The 23,154-nt window shown below is 39.9% G+C and overlaps 1 protein-coding gene across 1 annotated transcript in view; it reads right to left on the bottom strand.

The window, feature by feature from the left end:
- The window catches only part of LOC136157472 (hydrocephalus-inducing protein homolog), a 162,061-nt gene that overhangs the window by 98,438 nt on the left and 40,469 nt on the right, over window positions 1-23,154 (bottom strand). Inside the window, exons 5-6 of the mRNA XM_065919346.1 lie at window positions 20,584-20,718; window positions 6,380-6,579 (exon numbers count right to left, since the gene is read on the bottom strand). Of these exons, the coding sequence (XP_065775418.1) occupies window positions 6,380-6,579; window positions 20,584-20,718 (335 nt within the window). The remainder of the gene's footprint in view (window positions 1-6,379; window positions 6,580-20,583; window positions 20,719-23,154) is intronic.

The following is a 23,154-nucleotide window of genomic DNA, read 5'->3' as shown; positions in this document are numbered from 1 at the left end:
TTCCTACCATGGACAAGTGTTAACTTCCTCTGGTGCTCTCTACTTGGATTGCCCTTTTCTTTCACTACTTTCCCTTTCCTGTGTCTGTCCATTTCCTGTGCCTTCGGCACCAATCCTCCAATGAACTCCAGGCGCTGCTGTAGGGGCACCATAAGGTAGTTACTAGCCTGGAGTCAACTGAATGAGTTCAAAACCCAGATCAGTCATGACTTTGAGGAAGTTACTCAAACTTCAGTCTCCTCATCTGCAAAATGAGGTAATGACAGCACCTATTTCACAGGATTGTAGTGAGAATTGAAGGAGCTGACATAGGTAAAGTGCTTAGAATAAGTCTGGCACATAGCAAGAGCTAAAAAGATGTTTGTCGTTATTTTTGTTATTGCTGCTGTTATCTCCCTCACTGGCAGCCCCTAGATGGAAAAGCAGACAGAGAATGATCTTCAGAATTCAGATGAGATCAGGTGTTTGTCATTGTCCTTTCAATCCCTCACTCTGCTCCAGAGATATTGTGAAAAACAAACAGAGGACATAACACCTTGTTCAAACAACTTCAGAGGCCCCCATAATTTATGTAGTAAAGTTCAAAGTTCTAGACATTTAAAGTCCCAAGTAATCTGCTTCCAACCAGTTTTGGCTTTCTCATTAAACAGATACATTTGTCCAAATGTCCTGTATACCTGTCACATTTCACATCAGGCTGGGGTGGACAGGATGGGAGGGCTTTAGTCTCTTCACCCATAACCCTCCCAGCATTGCAGCTCCTCTTCCTTCCAGCCAGACAGTGCCCTCTACATACACATTCCAGAACTGCTTGAGTTTTATAGGAACATTCAGTGTTTTCTCCATCATACTCCTTCCAAAGTCACCTATCAGAGCCCAGACTCAGAGTTACCTCTTAAATTGAATCTTTCCAGATTCTCCCTCTTATTAATAAAGTCTCCTTCCTCTCAGGGGAAGCTGTAACTTTATTTTTACTTTTTACTTTGTACTATAATAAGTTTTCATGCCTGTCTCTCTCAATAGCTAGAGACTTTTGAAAGGAAAGAGAAAGCAAAATTTCAAGAGCATGTACTCTACTCAAGAGCTGGATTTCATATATGTCAATTCTTTTAATCCTCAAAAACCTTGAGAAAGTAGGTCCTGTTATTTGCATTTTAGACATGAGAAATGTTTGCTCTAAAAGCACATACAACCGGCCCAAAGCTACCCAACTAGTGAGTGGTAGAGCAGGGATGGAAGCCTTAAGTTCTCCCTATCTCCCCAAACTATCCCTGAATGTGGAAACCACCTGATTAGATTTATCTTTGTGTCTCTCACCAGTCCATGCACAGCTATTTACTCATAAGAGCCTCTCAAAACATGCTGAATTGAATTATAATCAACTTTTAAAGGGAAATTAAAAATATATCTATTTTTTACTTAATCTTTCTACCATTTCGGGGGAATACAGAAGGAGTAGACTTCTGGTATCTCAAGAATTTCTACTTGATGGGAGATGGAGGCGAATCTTACCGTCTTTAAAGTTTTTTCCTTTCTTAAAGGCTCAGAAAGAAACAAGAACTGGCCCCAGCTTCCTGGCTTTGAGAAAAACACTGTAGTATTTTCTTCTGTCTCTGCTTCCCTTGTTCTTAATATTTTTCTTCCTACACTGTGTTTTCATTTTCTTTTCAAACATTTCTCAGTAGCAAAATAACAGTTTTGGAATGAATTAGTATTACATTACAGAACCTAAGTTAATTTTCTATGGACAAAAGGATTCTTCTTAGGACCTCTAGAAATCCTAATTCTAAAGAGTGGTAACAGTTTCTTCCTTTTTGTGCTAATTGTTGGGCTTATATTACACTAAACTTCTTCAGTGGTTAGAAAGTCACCGGGGAGAGTCATTGCTACTTAGAGCTGCCTAAGCTTCCTCAATAAATCAGACATTAATTGGAGAGAGTGTGTTAAGTTCTGGTGCTTAAACATTGTCTATAATTTGATTCTGTACTTCATTTTACTAAAGGCAGACAGACAGAAAAGGCTAGAGAATATCAAGTATCAGAAAATGATCTTACAAAGAGGTAAAAGGTGCTGTTCCTCCAGGGTATAAGGCTGGCTCTGTCTACCAGAATGTCTGGTTTTGACATCCTCATTAATACTGCATACTTGATCAGGGAGGGAATTCAGTTTGTGAAAAATCATGAGCCATGAGAAAGATTTTGAGTTTTTGTTCAATTCACTATGAATTGCTCATAAGAACTAAAATATCCCATCCAAATGATTCAATATTTTAGCAGAAGGCTAAATATTGGTTGTATTATATTAAACACTGAATATGAAATTAGTATTTTTTTCTTTTAGAGAATCTTTCTTATTAATTGATTCCTAAATTGAGATTTTAGATTTTAAAATTGCTTCTTCATTCTTTCTATCTCACCTTCCAAAATTAATCCTACTTTAATAGTCAAAGTTATTCTGGTACCTACAAGAGTTTTAGGTCAAATCTGTAATAAAGTTGAAAACTTATTGTTTGTGTTCTCTGTATATTTTACAGCACATTGAGGCTCCTTTTATAGTGTAAAAAAACATTATGCCTCTTTTATAGTACTTGGAGCATGTTTTTTATTTTAAATTATTATAGAGGTTTATAGTTGTAGCTCTGCTGTTGTGATATACTGTTGGTTAGGCATCCTATAAACATTTATTGAGCACTTATTTATTCTAGACACTTTGCTAGATGCTGGGGACATACAAATGAAAAGAGATAAAATCCTTGCATTTGAGAAGCTCATATTCTTACGGGAGCAACAGACACATAAAGAGTTTTACTTTTTGTTATTTATATGGACCTATTTATAAACTTAACCATTAATTAAGCCATTATTTCAATGAAAATAATATGATTTGCTTTTTTAAAACAATTTCCTAAGAGATATTTCTGACTGTATAATGACCATAAAAGAAGCAAAACTTTTTGACTTCCCAAACTATTACTGATCCACTATGTCTGTTGACAATCATGTTGTCAATGAAAGAGGGGTCCTCAGTCCTGCCTGGGCAACATAATCACCTATGCATTTTTTAGAATAGATAATCATCAGGGGATCTCCCCAGACATTTGGATTTAATACAAGTGACCACAAAATCAGCTGCATTCTTCAGAAACCAATTCTGGCGAACTTAGACAAAAAGGGGATTTATTGGAAGGATTTAGAAGTAACTCGCAGAATCGACATCATGGTTGGAATACACACATTTAGAGGAAAGAACGTAAAAGTACCATTTGGTGCAGAACCTACACAGGAAAACAAAAATGAACAGGAAATTCAACTGAAAGATTTGATTATATAGAAGATGAAAGCTATGAAAAGCCCAACTTAAGATGGTAAACTAGCTCAGGGATTGGTAACAGCAGTAAGCCACTTCCATCACTGGGCTAGAGACCAAAGGAGAGGAGGAGGTACTAGCAGATCCTGGGGAGCGGGTGGAAGTTGGAACCATGGCAGGTCTGTCTGACAGGAGCTAGAACGGCAGAGGAGATGCAGCTGCCTGCTGGGGACTCTACTGAAGTCGGAAAGGGAGAAAGAGAAATACTCTGACTTCTTCCCACTCTCCAGCCTCCTTCTAGTTCCCACCCCCCTGGACAAACACAGCTGGAATTCAGCAGGTCCACAGGCTAGGGAGGCTAACACAGCCCAACACTGATGCTGAGCAAAGTCTAAAAGGGCAAGGAATGGATCTTAAGGTAAACAAGGCCAGGACTGGCCCATGTTTGTTTTTAATCCAAGTTTTATTATTAACTTATTGGGAGAACTTGAATGAGTCATTTCCCTTCTCAGACCTTACTTCTTTCATCTGTAAAATTAAAATGTGGGACTAGAGTTTCTAATGTTATCATGATTCCTGGCTAGTCCTTGAGTTAGCTCACCATTTTACCTTAGAAGTGTTTCCACATTATGATTCACTTTCAGTTGTATGGATACAAAAGTTTTAGATCTTTTCCTGCAACTTCATACTATTAAATCTGTGATTTCACTTTACTTTATATGAATGTATTGCCATTCATGTGTAGTTTTGAAGATTCAGCCAAACAATTCAGGAAGATATGCTGCCTGTGTTTGTTTCTCCACCTTACGTGGATTCTCTCTATCACTGGAACAATACCAATGTAACAGGAAGTTTTTAACGTGTATTATGGATGGTGGTTATGAAGGGTCTTTTTTCTTAATGAAAAGAGACTGGTTCTTTCTAAGTGACAGTGAGCCAGTTGAACAACTTGCTCCCTTCCCTTCAATCAAAATATGAGTCTCACCACAAAATGCAAACAAAAGCTTTATAAGTACTTTGACAATCTAAGGAGACACTGATTGACAAGAGTTTTTCCTTTGCCTCTGCTGACTGATTTATCTAAAGTGGGTCAGAGTCCTGCTTCCACCTAGGAGGTAGAAAGCTTGAAAGAGTGTTTCTCCTACCCTAACAATGAAAAATGCCAGATAAACCACAAAATCACAATTTTTCTCAAACCCATTAGAGAGCTGACATTGCAGGGCCAACAAAAATGGGCAATGCCCTGCTCCTAATTAAGATGAGACGTGTGCTAAGGAGTTCACCTGTGGCAGGCAGAGCATTCCTACAAGCAGAAGAAATGATGAAAGAGGATGGAGCAAAAGCAAAAGATGTATTTGAAGATATAATAGCTGGTATTTTCCAAAAATAAGGAAAGATCCAAGAAGCTCAGAGAACATCACGCAGGATTAAGATCAAAACAAAATAAAAGCAAAATAAAATTCTTAAAACAAAAAATAACCAAAAACAAAATCCACACCTAGATTCATCACATTTAAACTGCTAAAAACCAAACATCTTCAGAAATCTTGAAGGTAGCCCAAGAAAAAATATAATTACCTATAGACGAACAAAGCTAGAAATCTCTAAAATCTCATTAGAAAAATGTAAACCAAAAGCCAATAAAGTGACATCTTTCAAGTACTAAAAAATGTATATATAATTCTATACTCATCAAATGTATACAGAATTCACAATTCTATAGAGAAAAAAACCTTTCAAAAATAAAGACAATATGTTTTTTTCAGGTAGACAAAAACTGATAGAATATCCATTAGATTTGTGCTGCAAGAAATATTAAAGTAGATTTCAGCCAGGAACAAATGATATTAGACAAAAACTTGAACCTACATGAACTGGTTTACAGATAGTGATGCTCCTGGGACACATGTAAGAATAAGCACAAATTCCCTCCTGTGGGATGTGCCTCAACCTATATTATGGCATCCCTGCTACTTATAACATAGCAGACCAAGTAACATGAAAACTATCCCACCAGAAAACACCTAGGAAGTCTGGATAAAAAAATAACTTACGTAAATGTGCAGCTAAGCGTGTGGAAAAAAGAAAAAAAGGCAAATTCACAGGATTCAAATTCTCAGGAAAATAAGAACTAGAGCAGTAGGTGACTGAGCCCTTGAAGCCTGGGTTTTAACAGCCCTGCTAAACTAGGAGACAAGGTCTTGGGTTGGTGAAGTGAGGGGGACTGGCAACAAAATCCCCATATAAACCTGAGAAACGTCAAAGGCTACCAAAACATTAGCACAAGGAGAAATGTCTATCTTGGTTCTAAGGGAGGGAAATAGGGACTCTAGGGAATTCATATTGGACACGTGTCTTCTACAGGTTTGGGGTTCAGACATGCATGCTCAGTCCAGGAAACCCTAAGCCAAGAAATTCCCAGAAGGGCAGTGTATGTGGTCTAACCTTTGGTAACCAGGCAGAAGTAAATGCTAATCCTTTCTGAAGAGATGTATCCTTAAACTAGCAAAGGATTCCACAGATAAAGCCCTTATGAAAATGAATTCATGATCCAACCCAGGATCTGCACTATTTTTCAAAAAGCCACAGAAAAGAACTTGACCTTCTGTCTCCTGTCTTCCCAGGCTGGCCATTCTTTTTATGGTCCTGCTCATCAGCCAGCATTTTCACTTCCCATAACAACTGATCTTTCCTGTCTTATAAGAGAGGTCCTTGAGGACCATATTTGTACTGTCTCACTGTCTACTACACTGTAGCTACCAAATAAATAATCAGATTAACACTGAACACCTTCGCTTACTAGCTGTGTGCTCTTGAGCAAGTTATGCAATCTCTCTATTGCTCAGTCTCTTATCCAGCATTTCAGAAAACCACTTATACCCAAAGAGGTAACCTTGAATTTTGGTTTTCTCATGGGATGAAGAGGAAGTCTGCCCCATGTCAAGGAGGTCTCCCATCCTTGCAACTGAAGATTGTAATAAGCAGTTGCATCTTGACTGCTATTCTGGGAAATTACATGTGTGGACTAGATTAGCTAGAATCAATCAAAACCAAGAGTTGAAGGAATGCATACCTATGAGTTTTGATGTGAAACACAGAATCTTTGTTGCCAATGTTTCGTACCAGCAGGGTCTTCTGAGTGCTGTATTTGACAGGGCAAGTGGAAAAATTCAGCTTGTCTGGAAAATCTATGATGGCTCGTGCACCTCTAGCTTTGATGGGCACAATAAACTTTTCTCTTTCAGTAACACAGGTCAACATATGGGCATAATCCTACAAGAGAAGGAGACAATCATTACTTGTGAAAACACCAATGATCAAGATAACTATAAGAAATGTGGCTGTATGGCAATCATCTTGGAAAACAGTGTAGTATGTGTGTATATATATATATTCTATGAAATCGTCTCCAGAAAGATATACTTTCAATGAGATTAATTAATATCCAATGAGATTAATTAAAACCTACAAGCCAATAGAGAAGCTTATACTTGTGTTTCTCAGACATTAGGGAGGTGGGATGCAGGATAGTTGAGGTGCATTCTTCTTTAGACCAGAGGAGGTTCACACCAGTAATTTCATGTCCTCCGTCTAAACCCTACCTACTTATCCTACTTATCCAATTAATGGTCTCTAGCTACACTCTTGCAATATGACTGTACAGCTTCTCCATCATGAGTTGAGTCTATTTCTTCAACTGTGTTCTGACCAATGGAATTTGGTAGAAGTTATGCTGTGCCAGGTCCAGCTTAAGGCCTCAAGAAGTTTTGGGCATTTCCGGTCTAGCTCTTGAAATCATGCCATGGAAGTAAGTCTGGTCTAGCCTACTGCAGGATGGCAGCCCAGTTATCCCAGCCAGGGCCATGCTAGACCAGACTGAGGCACCAGATATGTGAGAGAGCTCAGCCAAGTTAAGCAGTTGCTTACTCAACTCATGAGGGGGTCCCATCAAGTTTATCTAAACCACAGTCTTATGAGCCTTAATACTTGAATTTGGGAGTGGTCTGTCATTATACAACAATAGCTAAAGAACACAGAGCCATTTCAAACCTCACCTCATGTGCAAAGCCATTACTGACCATTCCAAATAAAAATGAGGAGGTCTTGGGCATCTATCCTTCCCCGTCTTAAGTCTAAATGCATAAATGCAACAGAAGTACTGAATCAAGTCACCCTTTACCTCCTCTCATAAAATTGGAATTCTTACCCTCAATGCACCAAAGTTAAAAGTAAACCCTCACCAACAAGCAAATCTAAACGTGAAAGCGAAGTGTTAACAGTCCCCTCAAGAATAGGCCAGAAGCTCAGAAGTCACCATGAAAGGAATTTGCTATCTAAACCAGGATCACTTTCCTTCAAGTTTCCCCATCATTTTAGTGTGTGTTTTTGGCTGCAAGGCAATCTTGATTAAGTATTACGGCCTCTTGGAACTCAAGTTTCCTTTTGGTAATCACATAACAAATGGTTTTCAGTAGTGAGGGTTTTAAAACCTGTTTGGACTTGAAGTACTGAGCAGAAAACGGGAATGTCTGACAAACTGACAATTAGACCTTAAGGCCATGCACTCAATTTCATGAAATCCACAGGACAAGTAGAAAGCAGTGGTACCACATTAATCAGTGTTCAGGTGCCAGGCACTGAGCTGGGTCTGGGTATAGCACAACTGAGTAGTAAACACAGACATGGATCACCTCGAGCTCACACAGTGATGGCGGAGACAATGAGTGAGTAAATAAAGCGTATCTAATGTACAGTGTAACACATACACAAATATATAAAAAATATAAAGATAAAACAGCTAGGTGTGGTCTCATGACACAGCCTTACATCTGCAGTCTCTCTGGCTCCCTGAACCCAGCAGCCCAATCAGCATCTCAATGGCTACAAACTTACCATGGCCCAGAGCAAAATCCCTGACTAAGGCCATTGCCTACAGCTGTGCAGAGAGGCCCTGCCAAGGGAAGGAGTGGGGCCTGAAATCCTGTTCACTCTGACAGTGCCTACTGAATCAGTCTACAGGAGCAGCCTTTTCTCATGCCCACAAGAGCTCAAGAATGCTGACTGAAGGCCTGCTCATGACCTTCTTTCCACTTTAAATCTGTCCCTTTACTGCCTCCCTATCTCGGTACTGGCACCTACATCCTTCCAGTGGTCTGGATTTAATATCTTGGCATGAGACATCCTTAATTGCACTATTTCTCAATTTCTTAGTAAACATATAGGACTGACCCTCAAAATATATCTAGACCACAATTAGGTCTCACTATCTCCACTCTGCCATCCTGACCTGACCCTACCCCCTCCAATCTTTTCAGGATCTTCTAACTGGACCCTTTATTTCAAACCTTGCTCCCCAAAACTCCATCTTCTACACAAGGGCCAGACATGTCAGCTCAGGAAGCTCCTCTGTTCAAAATCTCCCAAACAGGGAGGTGGGGTGCGCTGAGTGCTATTATCTGGCACCCCTGTCACTTCTCTAGCCACACCTCCCTCCCCCACTGGCTCCTATCCTCCAGCTACAGCCTCCCCTTCTGCTCCTTGAGTATTTTAGACATGTTCTCCCTTCAGAGCCTTCAAACTCAATGTTCCTTCCATCCAGAACACACTTCCATGTAGTTATTCACATCGCTTGCTCCCTCACTTTCTTCAGGACTTTGCAAAATGTCCATTGTCTCCCCTAGGCCTCCTCCGACTGCCCTACTGTAAACTTAACTCTCCCTCTGCTGTCTCATCAACCTGAGCCTTTCGTTTGCTTTAGCTTTCCCAAAGTGACCTTATGTGCTTCCTATTTATTGAGTCTATTTTATGCCTACCCCATATCTCCATGCCGACAGGGATTCTGCCCGTTGTACTGACTTCACATACCCAGTGTTAAGAACAGGACCTGGTATTTAATAAACACTCAACAGGTATTTACTGAAGACAGACAAATGAGTAATATGATGCAGAGTGAAGAGAAATGAGGCATAAGTGAGCAGGGAAAGGCCGCTATGAGAAGGTGACATTTCAGCAGAAACCTAAGTGAAGGGAGAAATGATACCGGGGGGTGGGTGGTAATTTGAGCAAAGGATGATTCAGAGACCGTGGCCAGAGGGGAAAACGGCAAGGAGAGGTTAGAGATACAGCAAGGAGGTGGTGGGAGGCCAGATGACATAGGAGCCACTGGGAGGACCTGAGGACGGCCAAACACATGAATGATGCTGAAAGCTGATCATGATGTACCTGACTTGTGTTTTAGAAGAATGACTAGCTGCTATGTAGGCAATGAACCGTAAAGAGGCTAAGATGAAAAAAGGGTGGCCAGTTAGGAAGCCACTGCAGCAGTCCAAGCAAGAGATGACACTGACCTGGCTTAGTACAATAAATGCTTAGCCTAGTGCTTGGTGAGTAGTAAGTATTCAATGAATGTTAGTTGTCATTACAAAAATGTTGCATAAAACACAATGATTTGCATAAGGCATGTAGGAAAAACTCAATTTGTGTACTCTTGTTAGGATAATAATGGTAATCCTGGTAATTAATGATGATAATAATAGAACAGGATAATTTTGGAAAACAACAAGGACTTTGAAGAAAATAAAATGGTGAAGTGACACCAAAGGAAGGGGCTGCTTTAGGTTAGAACAGCCAAGAAGGCCTCCCTGAGGACGTGACCTCTGGATGGAGACCTGAATAGGAAACCATCCAGTCAGGTGAGATCTAGAAAAGCAGTGCTCCTGGTGAGGAGAGTTGCAAACATAAAGGTCCTAAGGTAGGAGCAAGTAATGAAAATTAGTGGGCAGTATTCATGAAATTTAAATAAATTTAAATGAATTTCAAGAATTGGACTCTTAGTTCTTCAATTGATTCTGGCTTCTGCACTGTAATAGCAGGCTCAAAAATTATGCCATTCAGATATAAGGAAGTACAAGTCACATGAAGCATACTTGATCCTAGAAAATGCCACAGAATTCAACAACGAAACAGTCTAGTCTGATTACATCAGAATCCTAAAGAGATAAGTACTGTTTTCACTTTTTCTTAGGAGATCAAACCCAGCAAGCAAAGGTTTTGTTGGGAATTAGAAACTGAAAAGCTGCTGGCATATGTGGAAACTTAATATTAACTGAGACTTTGACAGAGAGAACAAAAGATGCTGCTGAGTCCACGATGAGAGGTGATCTGCAGGTAATTTTTTTTATATTTACATAATTCTCTGTCTTGTTCTATAAGGAACTGAAGACAGTCGAAAATAGTGTAGGAGGCTAGTTGAAATATTCACAGGGATGTGTTCAAATCTTTTCAAATTTCCCAATGAGGAAGATTTGAGATTTTATCAGAACTATATACTTTTTCATAATCAATTCACATAAAAGAATATGAAGAAATTCTTCACACAACTCCTTAAAAACGTACTCTAATTGCTAAAGTTCTACATTTAAGATGACTATATTAGATTATATAATATACAATTATATACTACTCTATTGGCTTAAAATCAATTCCTGTATTGTGACTTGGGAGGATTTTTCAGCCTGCAAGCTAAGCAACTGCTTTAGGTGATGTACTTCCTTCTACTGTACTTAAATTCAGAGCAACCAGGTCCCCATTCAGAGCCAAAATATTTATTCCAAACTCTCTCTCCTGTACTATGAGAGACTTAGTCATGAATTACTTTACATCCTAAAAGGCTAAGTGGTCTCCAGATGAAATTTCCAATCCAGTTTTTTGTCCAATAGCCTTCCTTCCAACATGCCTATCCTCCAAACTTAAAAAAAAAAAAGATGCAGTGGAATACTAAAATGGCAGATTTGACTCTGAGAAGTGGAAAGAATGAATCTTGATTTTATATTAGCTCCGTGACAGAAAGCAAATGTGGCAATAATTCTGTCCTTTAATGTCTTAGGCAAAGAAAAATGATGTCTTCTACTGTAGCAAACAACTCCCCAGGCATTCAAGAGTGAGCACAGCCCATGTGGTTAAGCCCTCACTATCCTCTTTCTGTCTTTTCTCCACTTCTAAACTTGAGGTGGAATGGCTAACACAGTAAAACCAGGTGTGATTAGGACTCAGCACATCTAATACTCACTGTCCTTGAAAAACATTATAAATTTCGTAACGAGTTAAAATTACTTTATAGTATATTCTCACTCTGAAATTCACCTTTCTAAAGGAAAGAATCAGTTCTCAAGTCCTAATCAATTTAAAAATAAGACTAATCAGGTCTCATGAGCCTTATTCTCTATCACTCTTGAGTCTTCATATGATTTAGCTGGGATCTCAGCTTCCTAGGGGCACCTATGCTTTTCCATCTGTTAAAAGGGAATAACCTCTGACCTTTGGCTTGTGAAGATGCCCAAGGACTTTCAAATTTACTTTGATCACTTTTATTATTAGTATATAACAATAATGTGGTTACCTCATGATCCATGTACAAATCATCATTTAAGATAATATCCTCAAGCTTTTTTGCTAAGTTACCTTAAACCTACCAGTCTACCTGTATCTAAGTCCATATACTCTGCCGTCACTCCTGTTCTTACCTAAGACCAACTTCTTGCCTCGAATACTAGATCAACCTTTTTACTCACCTTAGGATTTTCCCAAAGCAGCAATTTTCCCTCTTCACTGAATATTCACAGCTTATAACAACGCTTAAATCGCTTAAATAAACATCAGCTTATAACAATGCTTAAATTGCTCATATAAACATTAGCTTAAACAATGCTTAAATAGCCTCATCTTAAATATTAAATAACCAACCCTCAATCTCAACACCCACCTCTAGCTACCACCCCATTTTCCAATTACTCTTTACAGCAAAACTCCTCAATGGTGTTATTTATATTCAATATCACCAACTCCTCATTTTCCATTCTTTCTTCTACCCACCCCATCAGGCTTCTGTAACCAACATTCCACAGAAACTGTTCTCACTGAGGGCACTAATGACTTTGCCAGAGTCAAAGGCTAAGTCCACATCCTTGCTTTATTCGATTTTTAATAGCTTTGGGCACAGTGGATTACTTATTTTTTTCATAATAAATTGATTTTATTGAAGTATAGTTGATTTACATGTTTCAGGTGAAGAGCAAGGTGATTCAGTTATACATATACACATATATTATTTTTCAGATTATTTTCCATTATAGGTTATTAGGGATCAAGATCATCCCCAAGAAAAAGAAATGCAAAAAAGCAAAATGGCTGTCTGAGGAGGCCTTACAAGTAGCTGTGAAAAGAAGAGAAGTGAAAAGCAAAGGAGAAAAGGAAAGATATTCCCATGTGAATGCAGAGTTCCAAAGAATAGCAAGAAGAGAAAAGAAAGCCTTCCTCAGCGATCAATGCAAAGAAATAGAGGAAAATAATAGAATAGGAAAGATGAGAGATTTCTTCAAGAAAATTAGAGATACCAAGGGAACATTTCATGTAAAGATGGGCTCAATAGAGGACAGAATGGTATGGACTGAACAGAAGCAGAAGATATTAAGAAGAGGTGGCAAGTATACACAGAAGAGCTCTACAAAATAGATCTTCACGACCCAGATAATCACCATGATGTGATCACTCACCTAGAGCCAGACATCCTGGAATGTGAAGTCAAGTGGGCCTTAGGAAGTATCACTATGAAAAAAGCTAGTGGAGGTGATGGAATTCCAGTTGAGCTATTTCAGACGAGATCGGGCGTGTTCAAGGTGGTATGGCTGTAGACAACTGAGCTATTTCAAATCCTAAAAGATATTGGTGCAAAAAGTACTGCACTCAACGTGTCAGCAAATTTGGAAAATTCAGCAGTGGCCACAGGACTGGAAAAGGTCAGTTTTCATTCCAATCCCAAAGAAAGGCAATGCCAAAGAAAGTTCAAACAACTGCACAACTGAACTCATTTTACACGCTAACAAAGCACTGTTTAAAATTCTCCAAGCCAGGCTTCAGCAATATGTGAACCTTGAACTTTCAGATGTTCAAGCTGGATTTAGAAAAGGCAGAGAAACCAGAGATCAAATTGCCAACATCTGCTGGATCATCGAAAAAGCAAGAGAGTTCCAGAAAAACATCTATTTCTGCTTTACTGACTATGCCAAAGACTTTGACTATATGGGTCAAAATAAACTGTGGGAAATTCTGAAAGAGATAGGAATACCAGACCACCTGACCTGACTCTTGACAAAACTATTATGCAGGTCAGGAAGCAACAGTTAGAATTGGACATGGAACAACAGACTGGTTCCAAATAGGAAAAGGAGTACGTCAAGGCTGTATATTGTCACCTTGCTTGTTTAACTTATATGCAGAGTACATCATGAGAAACGCTGGCCTGGAGGAAGCACAAGCTGGGATCAAGATTGCTGGGAGAAATACCAATAACCTCAGATATGCAGATGACATCTCCCTTATGGAAGAAAGTGAAGAAGAACTAAAGAGCCTCTTGAAAGTGAAAGAAGAGAGCGAAAAAGCTGGCTTAAAGCTCAACATTCAGAAAACTAAAATCATGGCATCCGGTCCTATCACTTCATGGCAAATAGATGAGGAAACAGTGGAAACAGTGACTGACTTTATTTTTAGGGGCTTCAAAATCACTGCAGATGGTGATTGCAGCCATGAAATTAAAAGACGCTTACTCCTTGGAAGGAAAGTTATGAGCAACCTAGATAGCATATTAAAAAGCAGAGACATTACTTTGTCAATAAAGGTCCATCCAGCCAAGGCTATGGTTTTTCCAGTAGTCATGTATGGATGTGAGAGTTGGACTATAAAGAAAGCTGAGCGCAGAAGAATTGATGCTTTTGAACTGTGGTGTTGGAGAAGACTCTTGAGAGTCCCTTGGATTGCAAGGAGATCCAATCAGTCCATCCTAAAGGAGATCAGTTCATTGGAAGGACTGATGTTGAAGCTGAAACTCCAATATTTTGGCCACCTGATGCAAACAGCTGACCCATTTGAAAAGACCCTGATGTTGGGAAAGACTGAAGGCAGGAGGAGAAGGGGACGACAGAGGATAAGATGGTTAAATGGCATCACCTACTCAATGGACATGAGTTTGGGTAAACTCCAGGAGTAGGTGATGGACAGGGAGGCCTGGCACGCTGCGGTTCATGGGGTCACAAAGAGTCGGACATGACTGAGCGACTGAACTGAACTGATATGTTATTACAAAATCTTGATTACAGTTCCCTGTGCTATAGAGTAAATTTTTGTAGCTTGTTGCATATCTATTGTTTTAATTAGAAATCTAGCATTCTATTCATACTAAGTCAAACAAGTGGAGTCAAAATGTCATAAATATTTTAGTGCTTCTTTTTTAATACACTTTATCTATTGACTACACTAAGGCCTCTGGCTGTGTGGATCACAACAAACTGTAGAAAATTCTTAAAGAGAGGGGAATAACATACCACTTCACCTATCTCCTGAGAAACCTGTATGCAGATCAAGAAGCAACAGTTAGAACCTAACATGGAACAATGGACTGGTTCAAAATTGGGAAAGGAGTACAACAAGGCTGTATATTGTCACCCTGCTTATTTAACTTCTATGCAGAGTACATCATATGAAATGTCAGGCTGGATGAATCACAAGCTGGAATCAAGACTGCTGGGAGAAGTACCAACAACTTCAGGTATATAGATGATACCACTCTAATGGCACAAAGTAAAGAGGAACTAAAGAGTCTCTTGATAAGGGTGAAGGAGGAGAGTGAAAAAGCTGGCTTGAAACTCAACATTCAAAAATCTAAGATCATGGCATCTGGTCCCATCACTTCAAGGCAAAAAGAAAGTGAAAAAGTGGAAGCAGTGGTAAAGTTTATTTGGGGGGCTCCAAAATCACTGTGAATGGTGACTGTAGCCATGAAATTAAACAATGCTGCTCCTTGGAAGGAAAGCTATGACAAACCTAGATAGCATATTAAAAAGCAGAGGTATCACTTTGCTGACAAAGGTCTGTGTAGTCAAATCTATGGTTTTTCTAGTATGTACAGATGTGAGAGCTTGACCGTAAAGAAGGCTGAACACTGAAGAACTGATGCTTTTGAATTGTTGTTGAATTGTTGAATTTGAAGGCTGAGAGTCCCTTGGACAGTAAGGAAATTAAACCAGTTATCCTAAAGGAAATCAACCCTGAAAATTCATTGGAAGAACTGTTGCTAAAGCTGAAGCTCCAATGTTTTGGCCACCTGATGTGAAGAGCTGACTCACTGGAAAAGACCTTCCTGCTGGGAAAGACCAAAGACAAAAGGAGAAGGGGTAGAGGAAGAGATAGATAGCATCACCAACTTGATGGACACGAATGTAAGCAAACTCTGGGAGATAGTGGAGGACAGAGGAGCCTGGTGGGCTTTTGGTCCATGGAGTCGCAAACAGTTAGACCCAACTCAGTGACTAAAAAACAACAATCCACCTGGACTACGAAGCACTGCAGTCTCTGGGTTTCCCTCCTACTTCACAACTACCTCTTCTTAGCGTCATACTCTGCTGACCATGAAGAGTGGTACTTAGATATAGGATTTATGATTTTTAAATGTTTGCCTACAGCCCCAACACTTCCCCTTTACTGAAGACCATTGCGTCCAACTGCTTCCTTGATATTTCTACTTGGATGTCTAAAGGGAAATTCAAAACATATAAAACTGAGTTCCTGGTTCCCTTCCTCACTCCTCCCACTGGGTCGGCTTCCATCAGGTACATGTGTTGGAAGTCCTGCTCACATCTCACTGGCCAACACTTAGACACAGCAGCTACAAAGAAGACTGGGGAAATGCAACCTTTTATCTCTGGCAGCTATCAATCCAATCAAAATTTGTGATTCTCTTACCAATGAGGAAAGAGAAAAATAGATGTCAAGGGAACACAGCTAGTTGTTATGCCTCACACCCTCTTCAGTCTATTCTCCACAGAGCAACCAGAGTGATCTTAAAATGTAAGTCAGATATGTAATTCTTAATCAAAATTCACCAGAGTAGATAAAGGGAAAGAATCAAGCATTTATTCTATCTTTCCTGTATATGAACTGTACCTCAGGAAGCTCACTATATCATTACAAAAATAAAGCAAAACAACAGACATTTTATGCCTTGATGTGATGCAATAGGACATACCACATCACCCGAGAATTCTGGCCCCTCAAAAATCAAACATGAATCTAACCAAACCTCTAGATCTAACTACTAGTCTATAGGAAACAGGGGGGATTGAGGATCACTCAGTTTGCTGTGGTTTACAGAAAATATGAAGTGATCCATTTTTTTTTTTGCTCAGTTGTGTTTTAAGAAAATACCTAGCTTGTTGTCAAAATGGTTTGTTACTATGAAATTTAAAGAACATGGCCCAAGAAGAATAGAAAAACATTACCATAATTTGTTATCCAGGTGTACATATTTTTTGAAAAACTTTAAAAATTTTTAATTGGAGAATAATTGCTTCACAATGTTGTATTGGTTTCTGCCCTACAGCAATGCACACCAACCATAAGTATACTGTAGTGCTAGCATTTTGAATTGGAATATAGATGTTATAAGATTTGCCACAATCAGCAATTCTTGTTGACAAAAATAATGATAGGGATTTAGTTTTCTTTCTGCCTCAAATTCGCCTCCTTGGTTCTGTCTAGGTTCCCCTTGTAATCCAGGTGCTTAGCATAGGGCCTAACACACAGCAAACTGCGGTAAATATTTGAAAAGTGAGATAAGTAAGTTCATCTCAAGAAAATAAAACGTAGTTTCTTCAACTTGAGGATGGCCTAAATATGATAAAAGCAAAGGCGTAAAAAAGGGGGCCCAAATATCTTTTCGTGCCATCAAGTTCTTTAAATTTTATAGTAACAAACCAAGAAAACTATTTTGACAACAAGTTAGGTATTTTCTTAAAACACAACTGAGCGCAAAAAAAAAAAAAAAAGGATCACTTCATATTTTCTGTAAACCACTGCTGCCATTTTCATATGCCAACACTATTGCAAACTGAGGCTGTCTTAAGTCCAAGGATGTACCCAGTTTTGCTTTCCTACAAAAGCCTAATATTTCTTATACTCTTTTTAATAGTAAAGATACAAATTTAAGAAGTCAAGAAAAATGTCAGGCTCCAGACATTTATAGTGTTATGATAACACTGACTACTATATTTCTACTTTCCATGACATGTACACTAGGATTATTAGATAAATAACATATCCAATCTTTTTTTTCAAGTCCGTGTGAAAAGAGATAAGGAAAGCTGAAATGAACTTGCTGCACCTGTTATCTGGGTATTTGGCATCCTTAACAAGTTAAATCTCCAGGAAGCTAGATTAATAGATGACAGGGAAAAAAAAATGTATACTGCATTATAATCTTAGACATGCTAATACACAAAGAGAGCTGAAAATTCAATTGAAAGAGGACTGGCTTATTAAACTGTGGCATGCTGCAATTTACATATCTCACCCTCCAGATGTGAGGAGGGTAAATGAGAATGAAGTGTGTTCAGATCAGCAGGAGGTAGGAGGAAAAACACATATGCACTTTGGCTATCAATTTGGCCAAGTGGAGAAAGTGACACAGTGAAAAGATTGACTTTTATTCCTCCTAAAATAAATCTGGTCTTGCTACTGCTTTGCTACATTCTGGATCAGCACTGAAGACAACAGGACTAACCCTAGCTGGTTGTTCTGTGTTCCAACAGTTAAGAGTGAATGCAGATACCCAGATGACTGGAAAACCTACTGCAATGGGGCCCTACTGATGGTGCAGGATGGCAGGATCTTTGTGGAAAAATGGGGACCAAAACTAGCAGCAGGTGCTTCTGCAAATACCCACCATTAGTCTTAGACAGTCAGTAAAAGGAGAAATCACTACGTCCTCAGAAACACATATTATGTCAATTATTCCACAGCTGAGAGCCCAATCCAAAACAAAATCCTAATGTACTGAAAATGGTATAAACTTCTCATAGTCAGCCGTTACTCTCAGCCTATCTCCTCTCACAGATGCATGTAACCCTTGATAACTTTCAAATACTTAGAAGAAATACTAAAGAAACATTTAACTGATTTATTTTTAATTAGGGCTTTCCCAACAGACCACAGGAAATGTTGGTGAAATGGAATGGTAAGAGGGAATAAAAAAGGTAGGAGTAAGATAAGCAGCCACAAAATACAGCCACGGAGTAATCCTCAATGGGAATGCTGGCATTTCATATTTATAAAGTAGGTACAAACTTACTTAAAATATATTATTTGCTGTATAAATAAGTAGTTCTAAAAATCTCTCCCTTTGCTTTTAGTTTTTGATGAGGGGAAATTGAAAATATTTATAAATAAAACAGAAGAGTAGAACAAACCCCATGTACTCATCACCCAGATTCAACAGTAACTAATGTTCTGTCCTTCTGGCTTCATCTGTACCTCTATCCATTCACCTTTCTATTGCTATTATTACATTTTTAAGTTTTTAAGGTAAAATTTAGATATTTAGAAAGCATAAATCCTGAGTGTACAACTTTGACAAATGAATTCATCCATGGAACCCACACACCTATGATGAAACAGCACATTCCGCCTCTTCAGAAAGTTCTGTGTATCTCTTTCTCAGTCAGACTGCCTACAGGTAGAATAACACTTATTCAACAGAAGACATTTTTTTTTCTCCAGCACAGAAAAAAAATTAAGGAAAGCCAACCCCTCGAATTCAGTAAGCTTTATATTTCAAGCTGCACAAAGGCTTACTATAGCCAGTTTTTATAATAAAATGACAGTGTAGGAATTTGACCCCCAAACTAAATCCAACCATTCTCTTCACAGATAATATTCAGATATAGAACCTGGAGGAAAAAAAAATCAGGACTTCAATAACGTACAGCAAAAAGCACTACTTCTGGAGCTATTTATCTTTTTGTTTATTTCAGTAACACCCCAAACAAAACTAAAAGTTCATAAACACAATTCAAGAAATGAACACTAATACTACAAAGTGGAAAAATAATAACAGCAGTATTATATAATGAAATTTCTAACCACTCATTACAGTGATCCATACTTGGCAGATCACATTAAATCCTCTATCCCTGCTCTCTAGAAAAGTAGAAACAGTAGCAACAGCAGCAGGAACACCGCTAATGACATTTACAGCAGCTAAAAAGTATTAGTGATAGAGAAGAAGGGATTCAAAGCTAGTTCACTATCTCCATTACGTTCTTCTGATTCCACGTGTAATGGCACAACACGGATAAGCATACACACTATTAACATTGCATATAAAGTGACATTTTGTGACGCCTACTTTAGCCTTGGTGTGTTGTTTTGTTTTGTCCTTGTTCCTTCAGTCATGCTGGCAAAATCCTTTTCTCTTCCACACAAGTCCCCACTTTGCCCCTTACAGAGGAAAACTCAACCCGAAATCTTGCACTCTTGGAGAAGGAGTGGGGAGAAGCCACCCTCCCTCCGTCCCTCAAGCTAGTTCTTCCTTCCAGAAGTAACTGGAATTTACACACCTTAGGAGAGAGAGCCTGAAAATGGGCTAGATGCCTGACGGCTGTGGTGGTGCCGAGCGGAAATGGCTTCTGTTTGGACGCAGGCTCTGTGCAGACAGGGGTAAGAAGGCAGGGCAGGCCTCTGCTTTTAGCTCTAGCTGCCTCACTTGCGCTTGGGCGGGGCCACAGGTGAGGTGAGCCCTTCCCCAAGGGCTGGTTACCCACCGTCTCTAGGGAGCAGAAGGAAGCCTTCTCTGGGCCTCAAGCCCTGGTCACATTCTTTGCCATTAGTGAGACCGACACTGTGATCAGCATTTGAATCTTAGGCCTCTTTCCTAAACTAGTTACTAGGTGGGGAGGAAGGATGTAACTAACTAGGATCCCAAACTTCCAAGAAGCCATGATCTCTACCCTTAGTCTCAGCTCACTACACCTGGACCACATCTTTCCCTTTTTGGTGTCCCTCCAGTTGTACAGTCCAACATAAATATGCTGAGGCAGGTGCCAGGGAAGCATCCAGAAGGCTACTCTTCTTTACAGTCTGGCTACCTGCGGCTCATATAAGCCCTCATCACTGCTTGGCAGTCCTTTCCTGTTCCCAGTGGTGCACCACCCCTCCTCTCTCACCCACCCTGACCATTCCTCTCACCCACCCTGACCATTCCTCTCCCCACCCTGACCATTCCTCTCACCCACCCTGACCATTCCTCTCCCCACCACCAGCAGCAATACCATCAGTGACACTGATACCATCGACAACACAGCTCGCACCCCCACCACCACCTCCGTGAATGTTCCGAGTTGCAAACTGCCAGCGACCAGCATTCAACCACTGTCTTGCCAGCGCTGCTGTTACCTTGTTTTCCTCTGGAGTAAAGAGGATTCGGAACACGGATGGCACTCCTGGGGCGACTTTGTGGCTGATACCTTTGGGGCTGATTACTTTAAAGTAAGGTGAACTTTCCTCAACAACTTTCACCATCCTTGGAATCTGCAAGAAAAACCCAATAGTGGTCACTGTTACGGAAAATTTTTATTTTATTATTTAAATGTGACTATTTTTGAAAACTGCTTGATTGTCTAAAACCCCACCTACACTGGGGAGCTGCACTGGGCTTTTTAACGTCTGAGAACTGCTCTGGGAGAAGAAATCACACTGCACTCCTGCTGTGGCTTATCCACTGTACATGAGGCACCGCTTGATCCTCGCAGTAACCTCTGAGCCTCATTACAATTCATTCTTCAGATGAGGAAACAGACACTTGCCCTAAGAGTTACAGCTTTTCCAAGCAATGGTGTTCAGAATCATATCCTGGACTATCTCTACCTCCCTTCCCTACAGGATTGCCCTACCCAACACTTCTGTGAAGCAAGAACATAGAGGGAGGTAGAATATCCCCTAAGGCTAGTCTCGGAGCAGGTTCAAACAATTCCATCCTTTTAAAGTCTCATTCTTCTGCCCTGTTTGCCTCACTCAGAGCACATACACCTATCTTGGATAGCCCCCAGCAATAAAGGAAATTTAACTGTGAGAAGAGGCGTGGTCAGAGGTAGAGGTTCTAGGGACACAGGAATAGGAGAGGATTTTTTTTTTTTAAAGAAAAAAAAGATGATTTAAAGGCAGCAGAAGAAAGTTAACTATAGATAAGTCTGTCCTAGGAGTCTCAGGTGGAAAATGAGGAAATAAGAAACCCCACAGCCTCTCAAAACTGGAGCCCAGATGTAGAAGGGAAGAAGAAATGCAGAGAGAATTCAGACAGATCTTAAGACTAGAGACTGGGGAGGCAAGAAAGAGATGTGTGCCTCTCTGACAGGAACAGAACTGGCTTTGCTATTAAGAGAAAAGTTCAATGGCATTCGTGATGTGTTGAATGATGTCATATAAGGTTGTTGGGAATACTTTTAGTAAGATCATAACTGTGGATTAGAAACTAGAAAGGAAAACAGCAGCAACACTGGTAATAACACTAACACTGCTTTAGTGCTCATTAATGACAGGCACTGAGCTGAGTACTTTACATCCATGATTTCATTTAACATTCCAAACAACCTATTGAAATGGGTGCCATTATTATCCCCATAGCTTGGAGAAGTGAAGTGACTTGCCCAAATCTACAGCTAGGAGAGCACCCGCCTGGAATCTGATCCCAGATTCATCTGACTCTGGAGTCTGGTTGCTTATAATTGTACCCCAAGTGAATTGTGTTGTGGCTTGTAGAGTGTTCATGGCTTGCTTTCAACTTGTATGTTCAAGAGATAGAAGAATAACAACCAATCAGACTCTGTCTTTGGCATTCCAAGCCAGTGAGGAAGCAAAAGGTGAGTGACACAGACAGCATTTTTCAGTGTCCTATATTTATCTCAGTGGTTCCTTCATGAAATAGGAAGTAGAGAAGCAGGCTTACATCAGCCACCTCGTACAAGGGTCCTGGGATTAACTCACCAAGAACAAGCTTGCCTGGCCTAGGGAAACTGTCTGCTTGTTGGCAACTGAACTTCCTTGGATGAGGACCTTTTTATCATGGGGTCCAATACTCCAACAGCATCTGACCAAGAGGTGTGGGTTTTATCCACAAGAACTGAGTGTCCTTTGATAGAAAAGGCTAGCACTCTTATCCTTGACATGTTCGCATACACCCACTGGCAATCATTTCTTGTTGATGGCCAGGGAGGATTACCTTTTGGTCTAGGTCCTCACTGCCTTTAATAGCCTAAAAAAACTTGAACAAGAGTCAAAAAGTAGTGGAGAAAGGGAAAAAGAGAACTCAAAGTAAGAAATAACGGATCTCTTCTTGAGATATACGAACCTATTTATAAACATCTCGGGTTCTTTTTCTTCTCTCTGCCTACCCTTTAGCTTCCATCCCATGAGCTTCTCTTGCTAACTCTCCTGCAGTGAAGAATTAAATGTTCCATCTTCTAAAGTCTGACTTTGCTGTCACTAAATAACCTCATTGATCTCTGAAAGGCATCACTGATTCCTTTAATCAGTTACTGTAGTAAATATAACTGCAAGTCTTCCCATTTGCCTTGAATTCTTGCATAGTCTTCACTTAATTTCCCACTTTTATTATACCTAGAATTTCTGTCTCAATGGTCTAAGTCTCCTACAAGTATGTCTACTTGTCTTTAACACCTGATATTTCACTTCAGTTCAGTTCAGTCGCTCAGTCATGTCCGACTCTGCGACCCCATGAATCGCAGCATGCCAGACCTCCCTGTCCATCACCAACTCACAGAGTTTACTCAAACTCATGTCCATCGAGTCGATGATGCCATCCAGCCATCTCATCCCCTGTCATCCCCTTCTCTTCCTGCCCCCAATCCCTCCCAGCATCAGGGTCTTTTCCAATGAGTCAACTCTTCCCATCAGGTGGCCAAAGTATTGGAGTTTCAGCTTCAGCATCAGTCCTTCCAATGAACACCC

The sequence above is a fragment of the Muntiacus reevesi genome, chromosome 2 (genome assembly GCF_963930625.1).
Source record: "Muntiacus reevesi chromosome 2, mMunRee1.1, whole genome shotgun sequence".
Taxonomy (NCBI): domain Eukaryota; kingdom Metazoa; phylum Chordata; class Mammalia; order Artiodactyla; family Cervidae; genus Muntiacus; species Muntiacus reevesi.
The sequence above is the reverse complement of the archived record's forward strand: the minus strand, read 5'-3'. Positions and strand labels throughout refer to the sequence as shown.